General features: G+C 40.2%; 1 protein-coding gene across 2 annotated transcripts; it reads left to right on the plus strand.

Annotated features, from left to right (window-relative positions):
- The first annotated feature begins 7754 nt into the window (after positions 1–7754).
- On the plus strand, positions 7755–24287 carry Znf786 (zinc finger protein 786). 2 transcript variants are annotated; one of them, XM_076859606.2, is made up of 4 exons: positions 7755–7823; positions 14017–14143; positions 19759–19908; positions 20902–24287. In XM_076859606.2, exons 1-4 carry the CDS (start codon positions 7794–7796, stop codon positions 22968–22970), a joined length of 2376 nt encoding a protein of 791 aa, XP_076715721.1. In that variant the 5' UTR covers positions 7755–7793; the 3' UTR covers positions 22971–24287. The 2 variants fall into 2 exon arrangements, with proteins under 2 accessions (XP_076715721.1, XP_076715724.1); XM_076859609.2 differs by lacking the exon at positions 19759–19908.
- The last annotated feature ends 301 nt before the right edge of the window (positions 24288–24588 follow it).

Here is a 24588-nt window from a genome sequence, read left to right on the forward strand (position 1 = left end):
CGGTTCACATCTTACATGACCCGAGTTGGCACCAAATTTATCCTCTCTGGATTATTGACTCTCTGGGGCTTGGTCTGGAAGGGAAATTCTTGAGGTTCGCAGAAATAAAGCTTGTGGTTATGGTTTGTTGGGTCTGTGCAAAGCAACTGGTGAAAAGAAAGTTGTTAACCATGGAGGTTGTGTGTTTAGCAGTGTGTTACATAGCCACATAAACCTGAGTTTCCAGCACATTTCTCCTTTCAAACTGGCATGACTCAAAATCCTCTCAAAACTATATTGCAACAAAAGAAATCAAGTCAATGCCAGTAGCAGTAAATGTATCTGTAATTCATGGAAGTTATGAGAACCTCCTGTTAGGACACCTGCTCTTGTATTAAATTTAGACTCTAGCTACTTACGCAGTATGCAATCTGAGGTCTACCTAAGTATACATCTTGGTCAAATGGAGAATATTTGACAGGTAATATTACCATTCTCTGAATCTGAATATCACCATAGAATGAACTTCTACGATTCAAGAAAAAAATCTGAAATTTCTTTCCAAGAAAATTGTTTTATATTTTTATTATTAAAAATATAGTAGTTATAATTTAAAGGTTCAACCTTTAAGAGCAAGAGCAGTAATTTCAAAGCCCTGTTAACTGTTAGATGCTCCTATGATTATTAAGCAGGAATATTTGCATCACTAATAAGACACTTTCAGCGGAACTTGATGGGGAAGCAAAACTAGCTCTGCCTATTTGATATGGTAGTATTACCACTAACTTATTAAATATTTCTTCCTCTAAAAGGAACTTATGGCAAAGACTTTCTTCCTACTTTACTCTTTTTTTAATATTTATTTTTTAATTGTAGTTGGACACAATACCTTTATTTTATTTATTTTTAGGTGGTGTTGAGGATGGAACCCAGGGCCCGCAAGGCGAGCACTCTACCTCTGAGCCTCTACCTCTGAGCCACAGCCTTAGTCCCCTAGTTTACTCTTGGTCTTCATTTCTGCATTTCATTAAGCAGTTTTGTGAACTAAAGTTTCGTATATTGTTTGAAGAAAATACATGACATTTTTAGAAGCAGATTTAAGGTTGTTGTACTCTTATTTTTAAATTTCTAATATTTTTGCTGCTATGCCCAGTTACTAGAGAAAAATTTGTCCTTAAAGTTGGGATCTAGAAATGTGACAATGGAACAATTTAACTGGTCAAGTGAATGAAATAAATCAGTTTCTACCTGCAACTTGGTTTTCATTGCTTGCACACTAACTACAGCATCGTCCCTGAAGCAGAGTCAATGGAGATCTTTTCAACAGGAATTGTGGAAAATATATGTGAACTTTTTAAGTATCAATTTATTCAACAAATTCATACAAACTTCTTTCTCGGTAGCAATCATTGGTTATTAGTAAATCTTAGTACAATGGTAATATTTGCTGGAAAATACAAAGTAAAAACTTTCATCTTATCAGCCTTTGAAACCTGTAATAACTGCTATTCCATCTTATGAAATATCTTGCAAATGTATGTAACAAGACAATTTCAAAATCTTTTGTGTATTACAGAATTTCTTATAAGATAAAGAAAAACTATGGAAATGTTTCTACTTTTAGGCAGTAATTTTCTATTAAAACTAATGTAAGCTAAAAACATTTTCTGAATATAAAACTGAAGATGCTAAACTATAGTGTATGTGTGCTCATATCCTTTCTCATGTTTACTTCGTGGACAATGAGAATTGTGTGCATTTCTCCTTATTGAAGAAAAAATATTCCACAGATATTTTTTGAGGTCAAATTTATTACATGTATGATATCCAGGACAGTTGAATTTGTCATTAATATTCAATGTGGTCAAATCTTTGATTCTTCATATTCAACTGTGCTATATGCTAGATGCTGTGGTAGCAAATTTTTTAAAAATCCTTTCCCAACACTATTTTCTAATTCTCCTAGAAACAGTGTTTCACTCTTTTCTTTTTTAATACCTTTATTTTATTTACTTATATGTGGTGCTGTGGATTGAACCCAGGGCCTCACACGTGCTAGGCAAACACTCTACCACTATGCTACAACCCCAGCCCCTGTGGTACAAATTTAATAATTAAAAACTTCGGGGGCTGGGGATGTGGCTCAAGTGGTAGTGTGCTCTCCTGGCATGCGTGCGCCCGGGTTCGACCCTCAGCACCACAAACAAACAAAGATGTTGTGTCCGCTAACTAAAAAAATAAATAAATATTAAAATTCTCTCTATCTCTCTCATCTTTCTCTCTCTAAAACAAAAATTCGTGCATAAAGGATATAAATAAAAAAGTTTTAGAAATATTTTCAAAAAGAAATCAATATGTAAAATTAAAAACTTGGGGGAAATCTCAAAAAATTTGTTCTCTTTGTTAGAAAATGGTTATCAATATATAGTAACTATTTCCACAAGCTTTAAAATACATGAATGTTTACAGATACCAAAAGGTGAGTAACTCATATTAAAAACACCCTGTAAATCCATTGTTTAGAGAACAAATAGGTTTGGGGTGCCTTATTTTTATCAACACTTTCTACTGTTCTTCAACTCTCCATATTTTTAATCATGTCATATCTCAAACATGACTTATCATGTATGTATTTCATGTGTTTTTTTCTACTTGTGAAATTTGAGGTAGCCAAGTTAATATTCTGCTTTTATTTTCCTAACTTGTGAAAAATTACCAAATAGTTATTTTAAAAAAATCGTAGACTAAATGGAATTGAATAATTAAACATTAGTTTCTAAAGATTATTTGTTTCCTGGGGCTGGGGTTGTGGTTCATGGTATAGCACTTGCCTGGCACATGTGAGGCACTGGGTTCAATCCTCAGCACCACATAAAAATAAATAAATAAAATAAAGATATTATATCTATTTTAAACTAAAAATTATTTTTAAAAGGTTGTTTCCTGTTATTAATAAATTGCACCAAATAATTTTATAGTAATTACAATTATGATGTCTGATCTTTATTATATAACATTGTGGTAGAATTTTTTTTTTTTTTTTGGTGGTGGTGATACTGGGAATTGAATCCCAGAGGTGCTTTACCACTGAGCTATGTCCTCAGCCCTTTTTAGTTTTTATTTTCAGGCAGGATTTCATTAAGTTGCCCAGGTTGGCCTCAAATACACAACCCTCCTGCCTCAGCCTCCCAAGTCACTAGTACTATATGAGTGCACCACCACACCTACCCTGTGGTGGCATTTATATTTTTATAAATATCTGTAGACTCAGAGGGGCTGGGGATGTTGCTCAAGTGGTAATGTGTTCACCTAGCATGCGTTCAGGTCTCAGCACCACATAAAAATAAAATAAAGATGTTGTGTCCACCTAAAACTAAAAAATAAATATTTTTTTAAAATATCGTAGGCTCAGAAAAGATGTTCTTTCTAAAATTATTCAAATATCACATTCTTAATATTCATATTGTCAATGTATTTTAATTGCAAGTTCTTGCTTATTACATAACATACCTTTCATAATCTTTAATACTTATTATAGCAATACTTGTAATGTGTGTAAATATGTATATATACACACATTCATATGTATTTCAACTGTTAGAATTTCAATATATAAAGCACATCATCAGATTTTGCACTTCAAATTGCATATGGAATTTAGAATACCTAAATTTAACAGTAGATATTCAATGGTACAGGCCTGTAATCCCACCAACTCAGGAGGCTGAAGCAGGAGAAATACAAGTTCAAAGCCAGCCTCAGCAACTTATCAAGAAATTCAAATAAATAAATAAATAAATAAAGGGTAGGGTTGTGGCTCAGTGGTTGAGTGCCTCTGGATACCACAAATAAATAAATACACTCAGCTATTAACAACAAATCTTCATATTCTCTCCATCTGAACGAACATGTGAATAGCATGCATGTTCTTGTCACTGAAGATTGTTGCACTAAAGAGATGTAATGGTGATCTACACATTCACATGTCATTATCCACAGACAGGTTGAAGGATGCCATAAATGGCATTTAGTTATTCCGCCTTTCAATGGCCAAGGCTGAAGCAAACATTGAAGATAAAGATCTGGCCACTGATCCCAAAGTCCAGTGTCAGTGCATCCCTACTACATGTGTGGGTACCTCTAATCTACGAGTACTTGAAAGACCTAATGATTGTGACAGTGATCAGTACTACTGTGGATAAACATTTCTAAGTGATTATTTTCCATCTAGACTGAAACTATGGATGTTACTTTAAAAGTGTTTACATTTTTTTGTTTATATGATGTGAGTGGGTTGAAATTGCCTTGTATTTTTATTACCAATGTTCATCAAAATTCTTACAGTGACACCTTTTTTGTCTTTTGCATTACAATTATTATTCTTTTTCAGTTATTTATAGAATATTTAAATATACAGGGACATATAAAGAAGACAAAGCCCACATCTAGTTGTAATATCCAAAGATATTACCATTAGCATTTTGGTCCTATACCCTTAGGCTTCTTTTTTTTCTATGTATAGTATTTTTTAAAAATATAGTTGGAACTATGAATACTGGTTTTAGCATACCTTTATTATTTAATGTACTTGAGTATCTTCCACAGCATTAAATACTCTTCTAAAGCATGAATTTAATGTCCACATAATATTTCATAAAGTGTCATTATTTATACATTTAGATTCTAGTTTTCCACCACAAAATAAATCTAAGTTGTGTTTGTCCATAAACTCAGAAAAACTATTTCACAAAGCAAACATCCACTCACAATAAAAACTCTCAGAAAACTTAGAAATTACCTCAACCTAATAAAAAGTATCTTCAAAATCTACAGTTAACATTACCTTTGATAGTGAAAGATCAAATGCTTTCCCCAGAAATTGAGATAAAGAATGTCCACTCTCATTCATGTGTAGCTACAGTAATCAAGATAATGTTGTACTGCAAAGATCAATGATGAATGAAACAAAATAAGAGTCCAAAAATATATCTACACAAAGTTGGAAATTGACTTTGTCAATTCAATGAAGAAAATATTTTCAACAAATTTTATTTCAACTGTTTAATTTCCATATGCAAAAAAACAAAAAAAATCTTTAAACAAAAGTAAATAGACCATAAATATAAATTTAAAACAAACAAAAACTATGAGACCCCAGAAGAAAACATACAAAAAAAATCTTAATTTCACCTGGAGTTAGGCAAAGAGTTTTTACTATGACAACAAAAGCACAATAAAAAAAAAAGGAATTATAAATTGTACTTCACCAAAATTAATTAGCTTCAAAATACACCATTAGGAGAACGAAAACACAAGGTACAGACCTGGAGAAAATATTTGCAAATCACGTATCTCATAATACTTGCATCTGGAATATATTAAGAACTCTCAATACTCAATGATAAGAAAAACATCTAAATCTGAACACAGGGCAAAAGAAAAAACAAATGCTTCACCAAGTGATGGCAATTTAGCACATTAGAAAGTGTCACTGGGTGTGGAGGTTCATGCTTTAATTCCAGCGATTGGGAGGCTGAAGCAGGAGTATTACAAGTTCGAGGCCAGCCTTAGCAACGTAGTAAGGCCTTAAACAATTTAGCAAGTCTCAAAAGAAAAAAATAGAAAAGACTAAAAGACTGGGGGGTGTAGCTTGGTGATAAAGCACTCCTGGTACCTAATGATAATGATGACGATTATATTAATTATTATTGTTATTCAACATCATAGCCTTTAGGAAAATGCCAGTGAAAACTATGCTGAGATCTGATTACACACTGATTAGAGTGTCTAGAAATGTTTAAATACTGACAATACCAAGTGCTTGACAAGGATGTGAAGCAATTGGAATGCTCATTTGTTCATGAGAAGAACAGATAAGAGCACAGCCACTCTTAAAAATGGTTTGCCACTTGGCTGGGGGTTTAGCTCAGTGGTAGAAGACTTGCCTAGTATGTGCCAGAAGCTGGGTTCAATCCCTATCACTGAAAAAAAGAAAAAAAAAAAGTTTGCCACTTCCTTGTAAAATTAAAATACACTTACTACATGATTCAACAGTCCCACTCCTGGGTATAGGTATTTACCCTAAAGAAATGTTTATGTTCACACAAACAATCCTTGCATTAATGTTGACAGCAGATCTATTCAGAATTAAATAAATATCCTTTAATGAGTAACTACACTTCAGTACATCCATCCTGTGTAATAATATGCTTTAATCTAATAAACAAGTATCACAACTGTGGGAAAATTACAAAGCATCATACTTTTCAGAATCCAGTTGTCAAAGGTTACACACTGCATGATTCCATTTGTATGCTGTTCTCAGAAAGAGAAAACTATAGGATGCAGAATGAATAGGCCCTTGGCAGGGGGGGTGTGTATGTGGGGTGTGCATGGCGGGCAACTATACAGAGAGAGCTCGGAGGGATTTGGGAAGTGACAGAACTCCTCTGTCTTCTGATCATAGTGGTAATTTCATGTATCCACATACGTTAAAATTCATAGAACTTCACACCGAAAGAGGAAAGTTAATTTATCTTATGGTAATATTTAAATAATAAAAATTTTAATGGCATAAGTGTACATTTCATTATTCCATAACACACGGATATCCGCACACACGTATCCCACATACACAAGAACTTCTTTCACATGCATCCTTCCACACACACCATCTGCACACTTTCCCTTTCCCTAGCCTGACACCTAGCTCATTACAGGGATAGAATCTGAGGTTGATGTCTGCAAACACCTACCATCTTCCTCTCCCTTCTTCAGCTTCTCCCTGTCTTACCCCCATCCCGTGTCACTCCATCTACCCCGCTCCCCATTTTAACTTGTCGATGGACCTTTATTGATTTATTTGTTTCTATACGGTGCTGAGAATCGAACCCAATGCCTCACACTGGCTAGGCAGGTGCTCTGCCACGGAGCCACCCACCCAGACCTAAGCCCTGTGGTGCTGGGGTCTGAACCCAGGGCCTCGTGCCCGCGAGGCGAGCCCTCTACGGACTGAGCCACATCCCAGCCCCGCGCTGTTTCTCATTCCCTGTTTCATTCCCTTTCCGTCTCTGTCCCTCGGTCTCACCGAAGATGCTGTGCGGGCCCCTCCCTCATCCCGCGGGCAGCTAGCTCCCTGAGGCCCTGGGTGGCGGCGCTCATCTATCTCCCCGACGGTTTTCTCGGGCCTGCGCCGCGTCGCCCAAAGCCGTCCACCACGAGGGACAGGAGCACCCAGCCCCTTGCCCTGCCTGGGACCTGCCTGGGACCCGCCTGCGTGCGCACGCCCCAGCGTCCTGGCAGGTGGACCCCTGGCGCAGGGCCGGCCTGCTTACCGGGGTTCCCCTTCCCGGCCGCCTCCTCCCGGGTCTGTCCCCGCAGCTCCCCCGCTTGATTTACAGGCGGTCCCCGGAGCCCAGGGCTTGGCTGCAGACCGCTGTGGGAGCAGCCGTGGCGGGCGCCCCTCTGCGGGCTGCGTCTCCGTCTGTCTCTGGGAAGCGTCCTGCGGTCCCTGCCTTCTCTCTCCATTTCCACCTTCCCTCCAGTCCTGTCGGCAGGTCTGCGACTGTTTCTCTCCCTGGGAGACCCCGGGAGAGTCTGGGGCGCACCTGGGACGGGCGTTCTGCGGCCGCGGGCCCCGGAGCCTGGGGCGGGGACCGACGGCGGGTTGCGCCGGCTCCTCCGGCCGCAGGGGGCGCTGCGGGGCGGTGCCGAGGCCCAGCGTGCACCGCGCGGCCGGGCCCGCGGGGCGGGGAGAGTCGGCGGAGGGCAAGGACTGTCAGCGTCGCCGGTGGCCGTCGCCCTGGCTGAGCAAGATGGCGAGAGCGACGGGCGAGCCGGCTCCGGTAAGGGGCTGCGGCGCGCGGGCTCGGGTTTCGGGCTCCGGGCTCATGTGAGTGGCGCCCGCCGATGGCGAGGACGGCGAGCGGCCGGCCTGGGTGCTGTGCGGGGTCCCGGAGCCACCGGGCGCCGGACCTCAAAACCGCAGAGCGCGGGCTGCGGGGAGCGGGCTGAGGGTCTGGGCCGACCTGGGTGCTGCCTCGGCCGCCTTCACGTCGGGGCACCGAATGCAGACCTGGTGTTTCCAAGGATGCCAGCTCCTGAATGGTTCAGACGGCGTTTGGCCGCCGAGGATGTCAAACTGTGACTGCGTTTGTGTTGACTCTAGGAGCTCCGAGAACTGGGGAGCTCTTCAGCATTCTGTTGAAGTCAGGGTTGGGGGCGGGAGCTAATTTTTTGTTATGTTTTTCTAACTTTTCTATTGAGTATTCTTGCTAATAGTTAAATGAACTGAGATCATCGTAAAACAATTTTTTCTAGGGTTTATAGAGAGAATTTTAAATAAGTGTCAGATATGTCATTTTCATAGTTGAAAAACTAAGTATAATACAGATTTATTTATAAAATCGCTGCAGTTTTATCAAATGACAGTAACATTTGCAAATGTAGATAAAGTTCAATTGGATAAACAACAGTACACATACATTCTACCACCCCCAGTGGATGCCTGAAACGGGAAGATGGTTATATCAAACTCAGTATTCAATGACTTTGCTATCACACTGTGACTGTAACTTTTGCAGTTTAAGCTGCGACAGCAAAACTAGCATAAATTTCTTTTTCCCTTACAACTTCAGGGATTCAAAAATGATTCTTTCTATGAATTTTAGCAGTCTCAGCACAGGGTTTGTTTTGTTTTTATGTGGGGTCTTTTACTCTTTTTTTTGGTACCACGAATTGAACCCAGGGGGCGCTTAACCACTGAGCCACATCTCCAGTCCTTTTTAATTATTTATTTATTTATTAAATATATTGTAGATGGGCACAATACCTTTATTTATTTATTTTTATGTGGTCCTGAGGATCCAACCCAGGGCCTCACATGTGCTAGGCAAGCGCTCTACCACTGAGTCCCAGCCCCAGCCCCTTTTATTGTTTATTTAGACTAGATAGGGCTCTCTAAGTTGCTTAGGGTCTCGCTAAGTTTCTGAGGCTAGTTTTGAACTTGCTATCCTCCTGCCTCTGCCTCTTGAGCTGCTAGAATCACAGGAGTGCATTGTGGCAACCGGCTTTTTTTTTTTTTTTTTTTTTTTTTTTTTTTTTACATGAAGCCCATTACAGGTTTTCTTGGACATATCTGAATTGCCAGTCAATACTCTTAGCACTTCGGAGCCAATATTAAGTAAAGTTAGAGTTACTTGAACACAAGAACTTTGATAGCAGAAATGGGACTAACCAGCACATAGCATGGATTTGCTGGACAAAAGGGTGATTGGTGTCCTGGGTGGAGATTTCAGCAGGCTATTCAGAATAATAGTTTACAATTTAAGACTTATTAATTGTTTATTTCTGGAATTTTCCATTTAATATTTTCAAACTGGAAAGCGAATCCTCATATAAGGGAAAACAGCTATAAAGTTAAAAAAATATGATTTGTATGATTCTGAAAAAAGGAGCAAAGATGGGAGAATTTCCCTTTCAGAGGACACTATAAATCTGTAGAATTAATACAGTGTTGTTATTGTTGTTGTTTTGAGAGAGAGAGAGAGAATTTTTTTAATATTTATTTTTTAGTTTTCGGTGGACACAACATCTTTATTTTATTTTTATGTGGTGCTGAGGATGGAACCCAGCGCCCTGTGCATGCCAGGTGAGCACCTACGGCTTGAGCCACCTCCTCAGCCCAATATAGTGTTGTTTTGTGCAGGATTGACAGCAGTAGAAACAGAACAGTGAACCCAGAAGCTGATTACACGCTATGTAAATAGTGTTCCCCCACCCGAATTAATGTCGTTCCTGGAGCCTCAGACTGTGACCTTCTTTGTAAATACTAGTGGTTGTAGATGTAATTGACTAATATGAAGTCCTGCTAGAGTAGAGTAGCCCCTTAGTCCAATACGAACAGTGCCCATATAAAAAGAGACAGGCACAGCCATGTGGCCTTGCAGACAAGAGTGGGCTATGAACCTGCAAACCAGGAACACCAAGGGTGAAGAGCTACCAGGGGATGCTGAAAGGAAGGCAGGAACTAATTCTCCCTTAGAGGCTTGGAGAGGGCATGGCATTGCTGACACCCTGATTTCAGACTTCTAGCCTCCAGAAATGTAAGAGAATAAATTTTTGTTGTTTTAAGCCACGCAGTTTGTGGTACTTTGTTTCAATGGCCATAGGAACAAATATCCAGACCTTCAAAAGTAGTAGTGTGACAATTGACTTTTTCATTTGGGGAAAAAAAAATATTGTTAGCTTACTGCCTCATACCTCACAAAACTTAAATTCTAGGTACATTAAAAATCCAGGGCTGGGGATGCGGCTCAAGAGGTAGTGAGCTCGCCTGGCATGCGTGTGACCCAGGTTTGATCCTCAGCACCACATACAGACAAAGATGTTGTGTCCGCCGAGAACTAAAAAATAAATATTAAAAAATTTAAAATAAATAAATAAAAATAAAAAATAAAAATCCAGAGCTGGGGGCTGGGGCTGTAGCTCAGCTCTAGAGCGCTCCCCTAGCACATGCGAAACCCTGGGTTCAATCCTCAGCACCACATAAAAATAAATAAATAAAATAAAGTATTGTTTCCAACTACAACTAAAAAATAAATATTAAAAAAAGAAAAATCCAGGGGCTGGGGTTGTGGCTCAGCAGTAGAACGCTCGCCTAGCTTGTGCAAGGCCCTGGGTTCGATCCTCAGCACCACATAAAAATAAATAAATAAAATAAAGGTATTGTGTACAACTAAAAAAAATATATTAAAAAAAAAAATCCAGAGCTGGGTGAGGTAGCCATGGTCCTAGCACTTGGGAGTCTGAGGAGGATCACTTCGCCCAGGGGTCCAAGACCAGCTCTGGCAACATAGTGAGACCCCATCTCAAAAAAATCTAGACAAAAAGCAAAACTTGAGCTTTTGGGAAGTAAATGTGGTGTATCTTTATGAATACAGTGTAGAAAAAAATTTCTTGAATAAGACACAAAGAGACCTAAGGAAAAAATTGCATATTTGCATTAAAGTTGAAAATTTTAGGGGCTGGGCATGTGGCTCAAGCAGTAGTGCGCTCGCCTGGCAGGCATATGGCCCGGGTTCGATCCTCAGCACCACGTACAAAACAAAGATGTTGTGTCCACCAACAACTGAAAAATAAATGTAAAGTTCTCTCTCTCCCCCTCTCTCTCTCTGCCTCTCTCTCTCTCTCTCTTAAAAAAAAAAAAGTTGAAAATTTTATACAACATAAAAGAGCATAAACAAGTTAAGAGATGAACCAAAGACTAGTGGAAATTATTTGTAACCTAAAATTATTTGTAATTAATTCAGTTAATACATAAATTGTATAAAGAATACTAGAGGGGCTGGGGTTGTAGCTCAGCAGTAGAGGGCTTGCCTTTACTAGAAATGAAACTATAAATGAGCAATTCTTATAGTTCAATAAAAATGTGAGCAAAGAATATGACCAGGCAATTCACAGAACTGAATAGAAATAATCAGTAGGTAAAAGAATGGTTTAAAAATTGTGACATATTCAGATACTGCACAAAATTAAAATAAATCAGCTACATATATACATATATATACACAAATCTCAAAATGTTGAATGGAAATGCAAGTTGCATTATAAAGCATTTATGTATAAAATATACAAAGAAATACTATATATTATTTGTGGACATATATGTATATTAACTTTGAAATATGAACTGAAAACTTCCACATTCATAATAATGTTTGTCTCCTCAAAGGAAGAACTGGAGTGAGCATAAGAACAATATGGAAGAATAATATTGGCTAGATCATATTATTATATTGTGTGTATGTGCAAATATGTAAAGCCACTCCATCATCATTATGTACAACTATAATGCACCAATATAAAATATGTGGGGAAAAAAGAACAATAATGAAGATAAAAATCAAGAGAACTTGAATGTCATCTGTCATGTTCTGTTTATTTTATTAAAAGAAAAGATGAAAAAAAATGGTTAATTTGTCATGTCATTGGTGACTACTAACATAATGGTTATAAACTGAAAATTTAAAAAGAAACAAGCAATGAAGGATTTTGAGACTTTTTAGAAAACATTTTTAAAGTAAGGAATTTAATCAGATGAGAATAAGTGTATTTAACAAAAATAAAAACATACTTTCAGTTATGCTGTGTAATGCATTTCTAAAAATTCTAGTGCTATGTGAAATTGTGCAGTAAAATCACAGCTGGCTGTCTCTCCCTCTGGAGGTGGCCTTCATTCTCCCTTGAATGTGTGTTCTTTGCTTTACCCTCAAAGGCATCTCTCTCTCTTGAGATTGCCCCCATTCTCCCTTGAATATATATCTACTCTCCTAGATAAACCTCTGTCTATGCAAAAGAAAAAAAATCAGAACTTGCAGGAGGTATGTCAAGCATGTGACACTGAAAAAATGTCATCAGTGCCATGTTAAGAAAGAAAGATTGAAACCTAATAAAATGGCAGCTTTGTGCATATTAAATGATTAAGAAAGAAATTTAATTACCTTAAAAACTACTGGAAAGTTGCTTGTGGAAGTAAGTTTAACAAGGGTAGCATTACCTTGAAGTAGTAAAAGGAAGAATATCTGAAATAAGGTGGACGTTTTTGATACCTGGTATAGATGGGCTCATAGCACAAGGCAGTCTGAGGTAGCTGGTAGACATGCAAAGGATGTTTGTGGGAATTTGCTTGTTTGCACAGCCCTGTACTCTATTCACATGTGCAAGGTTCCTCACCCTTGCCACTGTTGACATTTTGTACTGGATGATTTTTTATGTGAAGACTGTCTTGTGCATTGTGGGGTGTTTGGGAGCATCCGTGGCCCATACCCTCTAAGTGCCAGAAGCACCCCTCCTTATGACAATCCAAAATGTCTGCAAACTTTGCCCAGTAGTTCCTGGGGGACAAAATTGTCCTTATTGAGAACCTCTGACCTTGTATTTCTCACAGAGAAAATTGGACATAAGCAAATTCTCTAACAGTCATGATGGAACAAATTCATGTTTCAAAATAGTGTTATAGCAGAAATTTGTATCTCATTAATCTAAAATAATGAATCTTATTTAAATGTAAAGAAACATTAATTTCAGAAACTATTATATTGAATACAATAAGATGAACATAAATTAAAAATGGAAACAAGTATACCTTAATGTCCATAGGAAATAAACCCATGACAAAATAACAATTGAGGTTAAATTGGGTGTAAAGGAAATGGTTCAATAAAATGTGGGATGTATAGTTACATAATGAGACCATTTTAAACTAACAAAATTTGTAGTTCTAATAATAACCATCGTATTTTCAAGTCAACTATAATAAATGTAACTATTAATTTTAAACTGGGGCTGTAGTTCAGTAGTAGAGTGCTTACTTAGCTTATGCAAGTCCCTGAGTTCGATCCCTAGCATCACCAAAAAAAGTTTTAAAACTTAAGATGTTAAGCAAAGCTATAGCTCAGCAGTACAGTGCTTGTCTAGTATCCATGAGGCCCTGAGTTTGATCCTCAGCACCACGAATAAATAAATAAATAAATAAATAAATAGAACTAAAGATGTATATACTTTTTAACTTGGTAGTTCTCATTTTTAGACTTTATCCTACAAAGCTGAAAGCACTAATAGGAGAGGAAGTACATGAGGGCATTGTTTTTAAGAGGTTGGAAACTGGGGGAGTTTATCCCATCAATGGGAGATGCGTACTCATAGAATACAATACAGTTTACTCAAATTGAGTTTGCCTCTTCCTATTGACCTAGGAAGATGGCCATGACATACTAAGTGAATGAAGCTGAACTGTGTTTGTTCCCATTCCATGCCATATGTTTCCATATCTAGCTTGAATAGGCATGAAGAAGCTCGCGCAGGGGGCTGTGGTGGTAAACCGCAGAGCCACTTGCCTGGGTAGGGGAAGGAGTAGTCCCCAGGGGAGAGGCTGTGGCCGACAAAACAGTTGTCTACTGCACAAGTCTTTTAATTTAATGATGAGAAGGAGCTGTAGTCATCTTGAAGCACTCAACTATGTCTTGTGTGTTATTTCAGTTCCCTCTGACCTTTGAGGATGTTGCCATTTATTTTTCGGCGCAGGAATGGTGGAATCTAGAGGCATGGCAGAAGGAGCTCTACAAGCATGTCATGATCACCAATTATGAGACTCTCCTCTCACTAGGTAAGGAGAGTTCAGCTTTGGGGGCAAGTTTTGGAACCGGGTCCTAAAAGAGGTCTCTCTTGGTGTTCCTCTTTGTCAGGAAGGGAGAGTCCTCAGAAAGGCTTTTTACCCCATATTGTTTTGTTACTTCTGTAAGCATTACCATTCTTCACTCAGGGGTAGACATTGCTGTGTAAGAATATTTGAGACAACACATATGGGTAGCCAGAGGTAATTAAATACATGTCAACACTTTTCCCATTATGATTTACTTTTGGGTTGCCATGGTGTTCTACCTAGGAACATACTGGCTCATGTCCATAAATACCTGGGTATCTTTATCCTAGGAATGGCCTCCTCATAACTTTCCCATAGAGTTAAACCCTTCGGGAAGCTGATGGTCTTCTTCCCTGCAGTGAGATTTTGGTAGGATGCACACTGAGGTGTTTAAGATTCTGTGCAGTTTCAGTAATGAATATTCTTTTCTTTTTTTTAAAGAAAGAGTGAGAGAGAGGAGAGAGAGGGAGAGAGAATCTTAATATTTATTTTTTAGCATTTGGCGGACACAACATCTTTGTCTGTATGTGGTGCTGAGGATCGAACCCAGGCCGCATGCATGCCAGGCGAGCGCGCTACCGCTTGAGTCACATCCCCAGCCCATGAATATTCTTTTCTTTATTAAATACTTATTTTTTAGTTGCAGTTGAACACAATACCTTTATTTATTTATATTCTAATTTATTATAATATGACTGCAGAATGCATTACAATTCATATTATACATGTAGATTTTTCATATCTCTGATTGTACACAAAATAGAGTCACATTCGTGGCTTCATACATGTCCTTAGGGTAATGATGTCCATCTCATTCCAGCCTCTTTCCTACCCCCATGTCCCCTCCCTTCCCCTCCCTCCCTTTTGCTCTATCTAGAGTTTGTCTAATCCTCTCATTCTCCTCCCCCAATCCCATATGAATCAGCCTCCTTATATCAGATAAAACATTCGGCATTTGGTTTTTTGGGATTGGCTAACTTCACTTAGCATTATATTCTCCACCTCCATCCATTTACCTGCAAATGCCATGATTTTATTCTTTTTTAAAATATTTTTAGTTGTATATGGACACAATACTTTTATTTTGTTTATTTAGTTTTATGTGGTGCTGGAGATTGATCCCAGGGCCTCACACATGCTAGGCAAGTGGTCTATCACTGAGCCACAACCCTAGCCCCAATTTTATTCTCTTTTAATGCTGTATAGTATTCCATTGTGTATATATACCACATTTTCTTTATCCATTCATCAACTGATGGGCATTTAGGATGGTTCCACAGTTTAGCTATTGTGAATTGTGCTGCTATAAACAATGACGTGGCTGTGTCTCTGTAGTATGCTGTTTTTAAGTCCTTTGGGTATAGACCAAGGAGTGGGATTGCTGGGTCAAATGGTGGTTCCATTCTGAGTTTTCCAAGGAATCTTCATACTGCTTTCCATATTGATTACACTGATTTGCAGTCCCACCAGCAATGCATGAGTGCCTTTCCCCCCACATTCTCACCAATGTTTATTTAAATGTAAAGAAACATTAATTTTTTGTTTGTATTCTTAATAGCTGCCATTCTGACTGGAGTAGATGAAATCTTAGAGTAGTTTTGATTTGCATTTCTCTGATTGCTAGAGAGGATGAACATTTTTTCATATATTTGTTGATTGACATTTGTTGATTGGCAGGATGCACATTGAGGTATTTAAGATTCTGTGCAGTTTCAGTAATGAATATTCTTTTTATTATTAAATATTTAATTTTTAGCTGCAGGTGGACACAATACCTTTACTTATTTATTTTTATGTGGTACTGAGGATAGAACCCAGGGCCTCGAATGCACTAGGCAGGTGCTCCACCGCTGACCCACAACCCCAGCCCCAGTAATGAATATTCTTTTTGGTCTCTTTCCTTATTTGGTCTTTATATTTCCTCTTTACTTTTTTGGGGGGATGGTGGTGGGAATTAAACCCAAGGCCTTGCACATGCTAGGCAAGTGTGCTACCAGAGCTATAACCCAAGCCTCCTTGTATTTCTTCTTATTTATCAAGTAAGAGTTTTTAAAAATCAGTCTATTATCAGGGCTGGGGTTATAGCTCAGTAGTAGAGCACATGCTGAGCACATGTAAGGCACAGGGTTTGATTCTCAGCATCACATATAAATTAATAATTAAAATAAAGGTTCATCAACATATAAAAAAAAATCAGTCTGTACAGAGAAGCATCAAATGAAGGGTGAGACTCCTTTCCCCACACTCGGTTAACTCTCCTAAGGCAATCACTTTTACCTGTTTGTTTTAGTTCATGAAGCTGTTTCTTCCAATCTAAATGTCACAATAATACCTATTGTCTTGATTTATTGAAGTTACCTAAAATTTATCGTTTACTATGAAAAGTGACACATTAGGTCACATATGTTATCCTTCTGATACCTCTCTTTTTACCTTCTCCTCCCCCATTTTTGGTAGTCTTTTTTTCCTCTTTTGGTTAATTTTAAAATTTAAAGTAGTATATTTAAACTTCTAGATCTTGTTCCATCAGCTCTGTATCTCCATACCACCCGTTTAGGAAGATCCTCAGCTTTCCTGCACCCCACTACTGCCAGCTCATGACAGCCACACTGCCCCCTCCATACACAAGCTTTCTAAAACTTATTCTGTCCTGTTGCCATAGTTAAGTTATCCAGGCTCCATCTGTGGATTGCTTCTAAAACATGTAATCCAAGTCATTACATTTTCATTGTTACTAAAGAATCAGTTAAAGTAATCGAATTTGCAGAGAAATGTAATTTTATGTCAGGAACCCTGTGCCACCCCCAAAATGTTGTAAGCATCAAGATCAAGTGGATTAGGGCTGAGGTTGTGACTCAGAGGTACAGCGCTCGTCTAGCATGTGTGAGTTGCTGGGTTCAATCCTCAGCACCACATAAAAATAAGTAAAATAAAGGCATTGTGTCCAACTACAACTAAAAAATATATTTTAAAAAAAAGATCAAATGGATTATCTGTTTCATATTCATCAGTTGTTCACAATCATACTGAAGGGGCTGGGGATTTAGCTCAGTAGCAGAGTGTTTAACTAGCACGTGTAAAACCTAGGTTCAGTCCTCAGCCCTAAAAAAGAGAAAAGAAAACTAAGAGGAAAAAAAAAAAGATAACAAAATCATGCTGAATTTTAATTTTCTTCACTGTTAAGCCATAACGTTTTTAGACTCCGATCTTTAGTTAATTTCTTCTTTACCCTGCTTGCATCCATATCTCTGATTGTCCAACCTCTTAACCATACAGTTCATTGCATGAACCTTTCTGCCTTCTGTCAGTTCTCCTTAAAATGCAATATTGGATACAAAATTGCATCCAAAGCAATTCCAACCTAGATCCCAATAGGGTTTTTTATGGTCCTGTAAGCTGATCCTAAAGAACACAGTGGAACAAAGGACAAAGAACAAGCAAGATAATTTTTTTGGAACAAGATGGAAGGTGATTTTTCTATCATTGAGATTTACATGTGGTACTGTGGTGGAGGAAAACATCAGATAGTGCCCATGTTCTCAAGATTTGAAGCAAATGAGGCTGTAAATTAGCACAGCCACTTTATAGAGCAATCTGGTGACATAAGGTAAAGTCGAAGATGTGCTCCGATGATGCAGTTCACACAGAGGAATGTAAATGCCTGTGATGTTCTCTTGGAGACTGCCTGTGAGCAGGAGAGACATGACAGGTGGAGATGCATTCAGATACTCAGGGGCTATCAAGGGAATGTTGAAAATATTTAAGGGAAAAGAAAGCAAGTTACAGAATGATATGGTAGTTTGTAGAATGTTTATAATCAGCAATTATTATATTTTATTTATGTACCTGTACATATTTTAAAAATAAAAACATCATAGTTCAGTAGTGGGATGCCTACTTACATAAAGGCTCTGGGTCCAACCACACAATACCTTTCTTTATTTATCTTTATGTGGTGCTGAGGATCGAACCCAGTGTCTCACATGTGCTATGCAAGTGCTCTACCACTGAACCACAACCCCAGCTTAAAACACTTTCTGATGAAATTTTTGCCTCAACCAACTTGCTTTAAAATTGAGCCCCTAGCCTTGTGCAGTACCCACACCTGTAATCCCAGCAACTGGGGAAGCAAATGCAGGAGGATGGCAGCCTCAACAACTTAGTGAGATCCTATATCAAAAAATAAAAAGGGCCCAAAGCAGTGGCACACGCCTATAATCCCAGCAGCTTGGGAAGTCGAGAGAGGAAGATCAAGAATCCAAAGCCAGGGCTGGGGATTGGCTCAAGCGGTAGCGCGCTCGCCTGGCATGCGTACGGCCTGGGTTCGATCCTCAGCACCACGTACAAACAAAGATGTTGTGTCCGCCAAGTACTAAAAAAAAAAAAAGAAAAAGAAATGTTAAAAAATTCTCTCTCTCCCTCTCTCTCTCACTCTTTCTTAAAAAAAAAAAAAAAGAATCCAAAGCCAGCCTCAGCAACAGCGAGGCACTAAGCAACTCAGTGACACCCTGTCTCTAAATAAAATACAAAATAGGGTTGGAGATGTGCTCAGTGGTCGAGTGCCCTGAGTTCAATCCCTGGTACCCCCACAAAATAAATAAATTAATGAATTAAATAAAAGGGCTAGGCTTACTGGTTGGTAGAGTACCCAGCACCCAGAGTATAAATATTTAATAAAACTGAACCCCTGAGATTGGCTATTACAGATAAGGTGGGACTGGGGTTGCGGCTCAGTGACAGAGTGCTTGCTTCATACATGTGAGGCACTGGGTTCAAACCTTAGCACCACATAAAAATAAGTAAACAAAATAAAGATTTTGTCCATCTATAACTAAAAAATAAAAACTATATATTAAAAAAAGAATATTGTAGAGAAGTGATATTGGCCAGATTATATTGTTAAATTGTGTGCATGTACAAAGATATAACAACAAATTTCATCATTATGTACAACTATAATATACCAATAAACGTGGAAAGAAAAAATTTTAAAAAAGAATATTGAAGCATTTGCCATTTGGGTTTTTTTTTAATATTTATTCACAATACCTTTATTTCACTCATTTGTTTTTTTTAATATTTATTTTTTAGTTTTTAGGTGGACACATAATATCTTTATTTTATTTTTATGTGGTGCTGAGAATCGAACCCAGTGCCTCTCGCATGCTAGGCAAGCACGCTACCACTGGAGCCACATCTCCAGCCCCTCATTTATTTTTTAAGTGGTACTGAGGATCAAACCCAGGGTCCTGCGCGTGTGAGAGGAGCGCTCTACTGCTGAGCCACAACCCCAACCCCTGCCATTTTTTTTTTTTTTGAACCAAATACAGCATTGTTACATACATGGCGACCATGACAAAATTAAAACAACATAACTGGTCTAATAGGTCTGGAAAGACTAGGACACACATTAGGTGGGTGGGTAGTTTTACTTCTTTTCATGTAACCCTGTACTCTATATCTGTTGACATCTCATACATTGTCCCAGAGGTGAATTTTGAGAAATCTAGAAACAATGTGTTTTAAATATAGTGAGTGCTTAAGGAAACCAGACTGCCTTGTCTGACTTCTCTGTGCAGATGATAGACTTTCCAAGCCAGAATTAATATCCTGGATTGAACAAGAAGAGGAGTCCTTTAAGAGCTGGGGAGAATCACAGAAACCCAGAAACATGATTCACTCTGCTGATATGTATTTTGACCCACATATTGAGGGAGAGCTGTTTGGGGGTGAGTATTAAGAAATCAGCATGCTGACCTTAAGATATCATATTCAGATTTCTTAGTTTTGCTTCTCTAATCTTGCCTTCCTGTTTGGTTGAGCTTGATATCTCATAAGTTCTATAGAAAGGCAGTAAAACATAGTGGTTAATGGTGTGGGTTTTGGAGCCTGAGTGTGTGCTTCTTGCCTTTACTGGGTAACCTTGAGCAGGTTATTGAGTAATTCAATATTTCAGTTCCTGATCTACAATATTTCAATTCATGATCTACCTTCATTGCTGCAACACGTGACTAAATCATTCAGGGTCACCCCGGGTAAATTTGGGTTATCACAAAATAATTACACAGACACAGAAAATACCTATTTCTTACGGTCTATTGACAGCTCTTAGGGGTCCGTTTGAAAGAGAGCTCCACCTGAATTCTTTATTTATATAGGGGGCACACAAGGGGAGGTTCAATGGAACATTCCATCCAAAAAAGATAAGGAAGGGGTAGTATTACAACAGAACAAGAATACAGCCCATTCCACTGGGTAACACCCACTCCCAAAGTTTTGCTCCTCTGCTGAGCAGAGCCCTAGTGTTAGGAGTCTGTTAGGAACTCGCTGTCATCATCACCTTGTGACTCCAGGCAGGTTTGTACATAAAATGGGTTAAGTCTGGTGTTCCCAAAGTTGTTAGCATGGTCAGCAGAGGCCATGACGTGCTGGGCACCATACTTATCGCCTCATGCATGCTCCCTGATCACATTCATAATGCTCTTATGTACATATTATCATTCCTCTGTCTTTACAGGATAAGGAGCAAAGCCACGAGAGTGTAGTTTCAGCAGACTGTCACCAAACTCATTTTGGTCATGAAATAGAACCACATGACATGGCTGAGTAGTTTAGTGAAAGCTGGGTTCTCAGACCACCCAGGTCACTATTATGGATCACTTTACAGTCGTTAGTCATGCTGTGGATGAGAAAACTGACTGAATTTTTGTTTTCAATTTCAGGAAGCCAGGAAACTGAAAAATCAGGAGAAACTAAATGTCATTTCCAGTTCAGTCCTCTTCAGAGCCAGTATTCCCATGGACGGAGTTTAGGGGAAAGGGAAGATGTTTCCTTCCTGCCTGACCACAGCATTACCCTTATGAATCCAAAGACACACGACACACAGGCTCTAGCTACAGTGGTCTACAGCTCCAGCAAATCTGCACATAGAGAAGAAATCCCAAGTCACAGAGCTGTGGGTCACCCTGGCTTGAAGGAAGGCCCCTCCTGGCAAAGCACCCAGCACTCTTGCCCTGTCTGTGGAGAAGGGTTTTGGAAAAAGAACCACTTGGTGAAGCACCAGAGGAGCCACTCCAAGGATGCATCATGTAGGGCCTGGAAGAAGTTCAACCAACAAGCTGATGCGCAGGAGCAGTGGGATATCTCCAGGACACAGAGGCACTTCCGATGTCCTGAGTGTGGGAAGTGCTTCCATCTGAAGCAGTACTTGCTGAGACATATGGCTGTCCATACAAAGAAGAGCCCATTCCAGTGCCCTGAATGCAAAATGTGCTTCTGCCAGGAACAGACCCTTCTCAGCCACCATCTCGGGCACAAGGGGGAGAAACCTTCCCAGTACCACCGATGCAACAAGAGCGGCTTCTCCACGGACAGTGCACAGGCTCCCCAGTGCCAGCACAGAGGGGAGAGGCCAGCCTCCTGGAGAAGTGGCATTGGTGTGCACTCAGGGCAAGAGCCAGGACTCGGCCTGAACTGTGAGGAGCACTGCCCGTGGGGGGACGCAGAGGCTCTGCAGTGGGGCCACAGCCACAGTGGGGAGAGGCCCTTCCCCTGCCTGGAATGTGGCAGGCGCTTCCTCTCAAGGTCCAAGCTGGCCAGCCACTTCAGAGTGCACGCAGGAGAAAAGCCCTTCCAGTGTTCGGAGTGCAACAAGCGCTTCCGTCTGAGCGGCCTGCTAAGGGTCCACCAGCGTGTGCACAGTAGGGAGGGACCATTCTCCTGCAGGAAGTGTGGCACGGGCTTCACCAAGCGGTGCAAGCTCACTGAGCACGCCCGAGTCCACAGCAGCGAGAAGCCTTTCTGGTGTGCAGAGTGCAGCAGGGCCTTCCGCCAGAGGGGCCAGCTGCTGAGGCACCAGCGGCTGCACACAGATGAGAAGCCCTTCCAGTGCCCAGAGTGCAAGCTGAGCTTCCGCCTGAAGAGCACGCTGAGAGCCCACCAGCTGCGGCACGGCGGGGAGCGGCCCTTCGCCTGCAGTGAGTGTGGCCGCGGCTTCACGCACCAGTGCAAGCTCCGCGAGCACCTGAGAGTGCACAGCGGGGAGAGGCCCTTCCAGTGCCCCGAGTGCAGCAAGAGCTTCCGCCTGAAGGGCATCCTGAAGGCGCACCAGCGCACCCACAGCAAGGAGAGGCCCTTCTCGTGCGCCGAGTGCGGCAAGGGCTTCACCCGGCAGTCCAAGCTCACCGAGCACTTGCGTGTGCACAGCGGCGAGCGGCCCTTCCAGTGCCCAGAGTGCGACAGGAGCTTCCGCCTGAAGGGGCAGCTGCTTAGCCACCAGCGCCTGCACACGGGAGAGAGACCCTTCCAGTGCCCTGAGTGCGACAAGTGCTATCGCGTGAAGGCTGACCTGAAGGCGCACCGGCTGCTGCACAGCGGGGAGATGCCATTCTCTTGTGAGTGTGGCAAGGGCTTCGCCAAGCAGTCGAAGCTCGTGGAACACATCAGGACGCACACCGGCGAGAAGCCTTTCCAGTGTCCCAAATGTGACAAGAGTTTCCGCTTGAAGGCACAGCTGCTCAGCCACCAAGGCCTGCACACAGGGGAGAGACCCTTCCACTGCCCTGAGTGTGATAAGAACTTCCGGGAAAGGGGACACATGCTCCGGCATCAGCGCATCCACAGGCCGGAGAGGCCCTTTGCCTGTGGTGACTGTGGGAAGGGTTTCATTTATAGGTCCAAGCTGGCGGAGCACATCAGGGTGCACACAAAATCCTGCCGTGCTCCGAGTGAGCCTGACATTAAGAAAAGGCTTAGCCAACTCTTCGCCATGATAGAGGCTGATTGGAGTTGAGGCAGGGCGGGCCCGGGAGCAGTAAGCAGAGCTGATGTTGCCCCAATCCTCAGCAAAGCAGTAAGCACACCAGTAGACAAATTTTAGGAACAGGGGTCCTAGTTTGAGCAAGAATGTAATAAAAATTAGGAATGTAGGAGACCGTAAAAGTTTTTCTCTTCCAAAACATCAATACGCTGGAGATATATCAGTGGTAGTACTTGCCTAACACATGTGAGGCCCTGGGTCCAATCCCTAGGACCTCAAGCAAGGAAACTATCAATTATATTTTCTATCCATTGATAAAAAGAGGTATTTCTTCTTGCCTTCTTAGGTGGTATTTTTTGCCCAAATGCTAAGCTAGCTCCATAAAATCCCAGCTTGAATAAGATCTAAGGAAATCCCTCCAGTACATCCTCTGAAAGGATGGGGTATCTATTAACTGCCATTTCTACTTTTTATTTTTTTCATAATATGATTCTGTGGGTTAAGTCCAGTGAATTCTGTTGCTGGCTTAATATGCCCTTGGATTTGATTTTGGCTTATTTATTTTGAAACTGATAGCCGTAAGATGAATTCTCTGAATCTCTCCTCTGTTTATGTGAATGCTGAAGGGCTCATAGGGATTATACATAGTTCCTCCTAAGGAAATGCTGATGGTTTCAGCAAAATGTGGCTAATCTGAGAAGAAACAAAAAACTACAGGTGCTGAGAGGTTGAGTCAGGAGGTAGATCCTTGGGAGTTCCAGAAGAGAGATGCTACTTGAAGCTAAGTGAGTGAGTGAACCTCAAGAGTGAACATGTGAGCAGTTGATTAAAGGCTAATTTATGACAAAGTAATGGAGCTAAACAAGGGAACTAGGATGCATTATAGGCAACAAGAGTTTAGGGAATTTCCAAGCAAATGTTGGCAGTAATACAAATAAGTCCAGGAAACAGGTGAGGGCTACCCCATTTGCCATGTTAGATGAAAGTTGTGTACATACTTAGGGTCAGAGTCATACTCTATACAAAGAATTCCTAATTTTCAGAGGGCTGACCTGAAATTCTGAGGGATGATAGAAAATTAGATTTATCAGTAGACTGTAGTCTAAGACAATGTTTCACAAATGATTTTTCTCTGGAACACTAGCTTTAAAGATATTTTTCGGAGAAGAATTGCATGGTCAATTATACAAAGATCCTAATTAAATTGACTGTTGCTACCTTCTAAATATGAATGAATACACAAAGATTATCAAACTTATTTATTTGTTTATTTATTTTTATGCTGGGGATTGAACCCAGCTCCTCTACCAATGAGACACATTCCCATTCCCAGTCCTTTTTTTTTTTTTTTTTTTTAGGCAGGGGGTGTGGGTGGGAGGGGTAAAGTCTCACTAAGTTGTTGAGGCTGGCTTCAAACTTACAATCCTGCCTCAGTCTCCCATGTCACTATGATTATAGGCATGCACTACAATGCCCAGGAGATTATCCAACATTTGAAGAAATAAATTTTACCTGAAAAAGAAAGACCAAGATAAAGGGTAAAAAATGTTCTAGACAAATCATTTACTTCAGGAACAAAATCTAATTAACTTTTATTTATTTATATTTTTAATTTATTTTTTGGTGGTACTGGGGATTGAACCCAGGGCCT

Source organism: Callospermophilus lateralis, chromosome 1 (assembly GCF_048772815.1).
Source record: "Callospermophilus lateralis isolate mCalLat2 chromosome 1, mCalLat2.hap1, whole genome shotgun sequence".
In the NCBI taxonomy this organism is placed as follows: Eukaryota; Metazoa; Chordata; class Mammalia; order Rodentia; family Sciuridae; genus Callospermophilus; species Callospermophilus lateralis.

Excerpts from the sequence above, each read along its gene's own strand:
- Znf786 (XM_076859606.2), top strand. The coding sequence starts at position 7,794 with ATGGCGAGAGCGACGGGCGAGCCGGCTCCG. Across the intron at positions 14,144-19,758 it reads TGAGACTCTCCTCTCACTAG|ATGATAGACTTTCCAAGCCA; the intron begins GTAAGGAGAGTT and ends TTCTCTGTGCAG. Across the intron at positions 19,909-20,901 it reads TGAGGGAGAGCTGTTTGGGG|GAAGCCAGGAAACTGAAAAA; the intron begins GTGAGTATTAAG and ends TTTCAATTTCAG.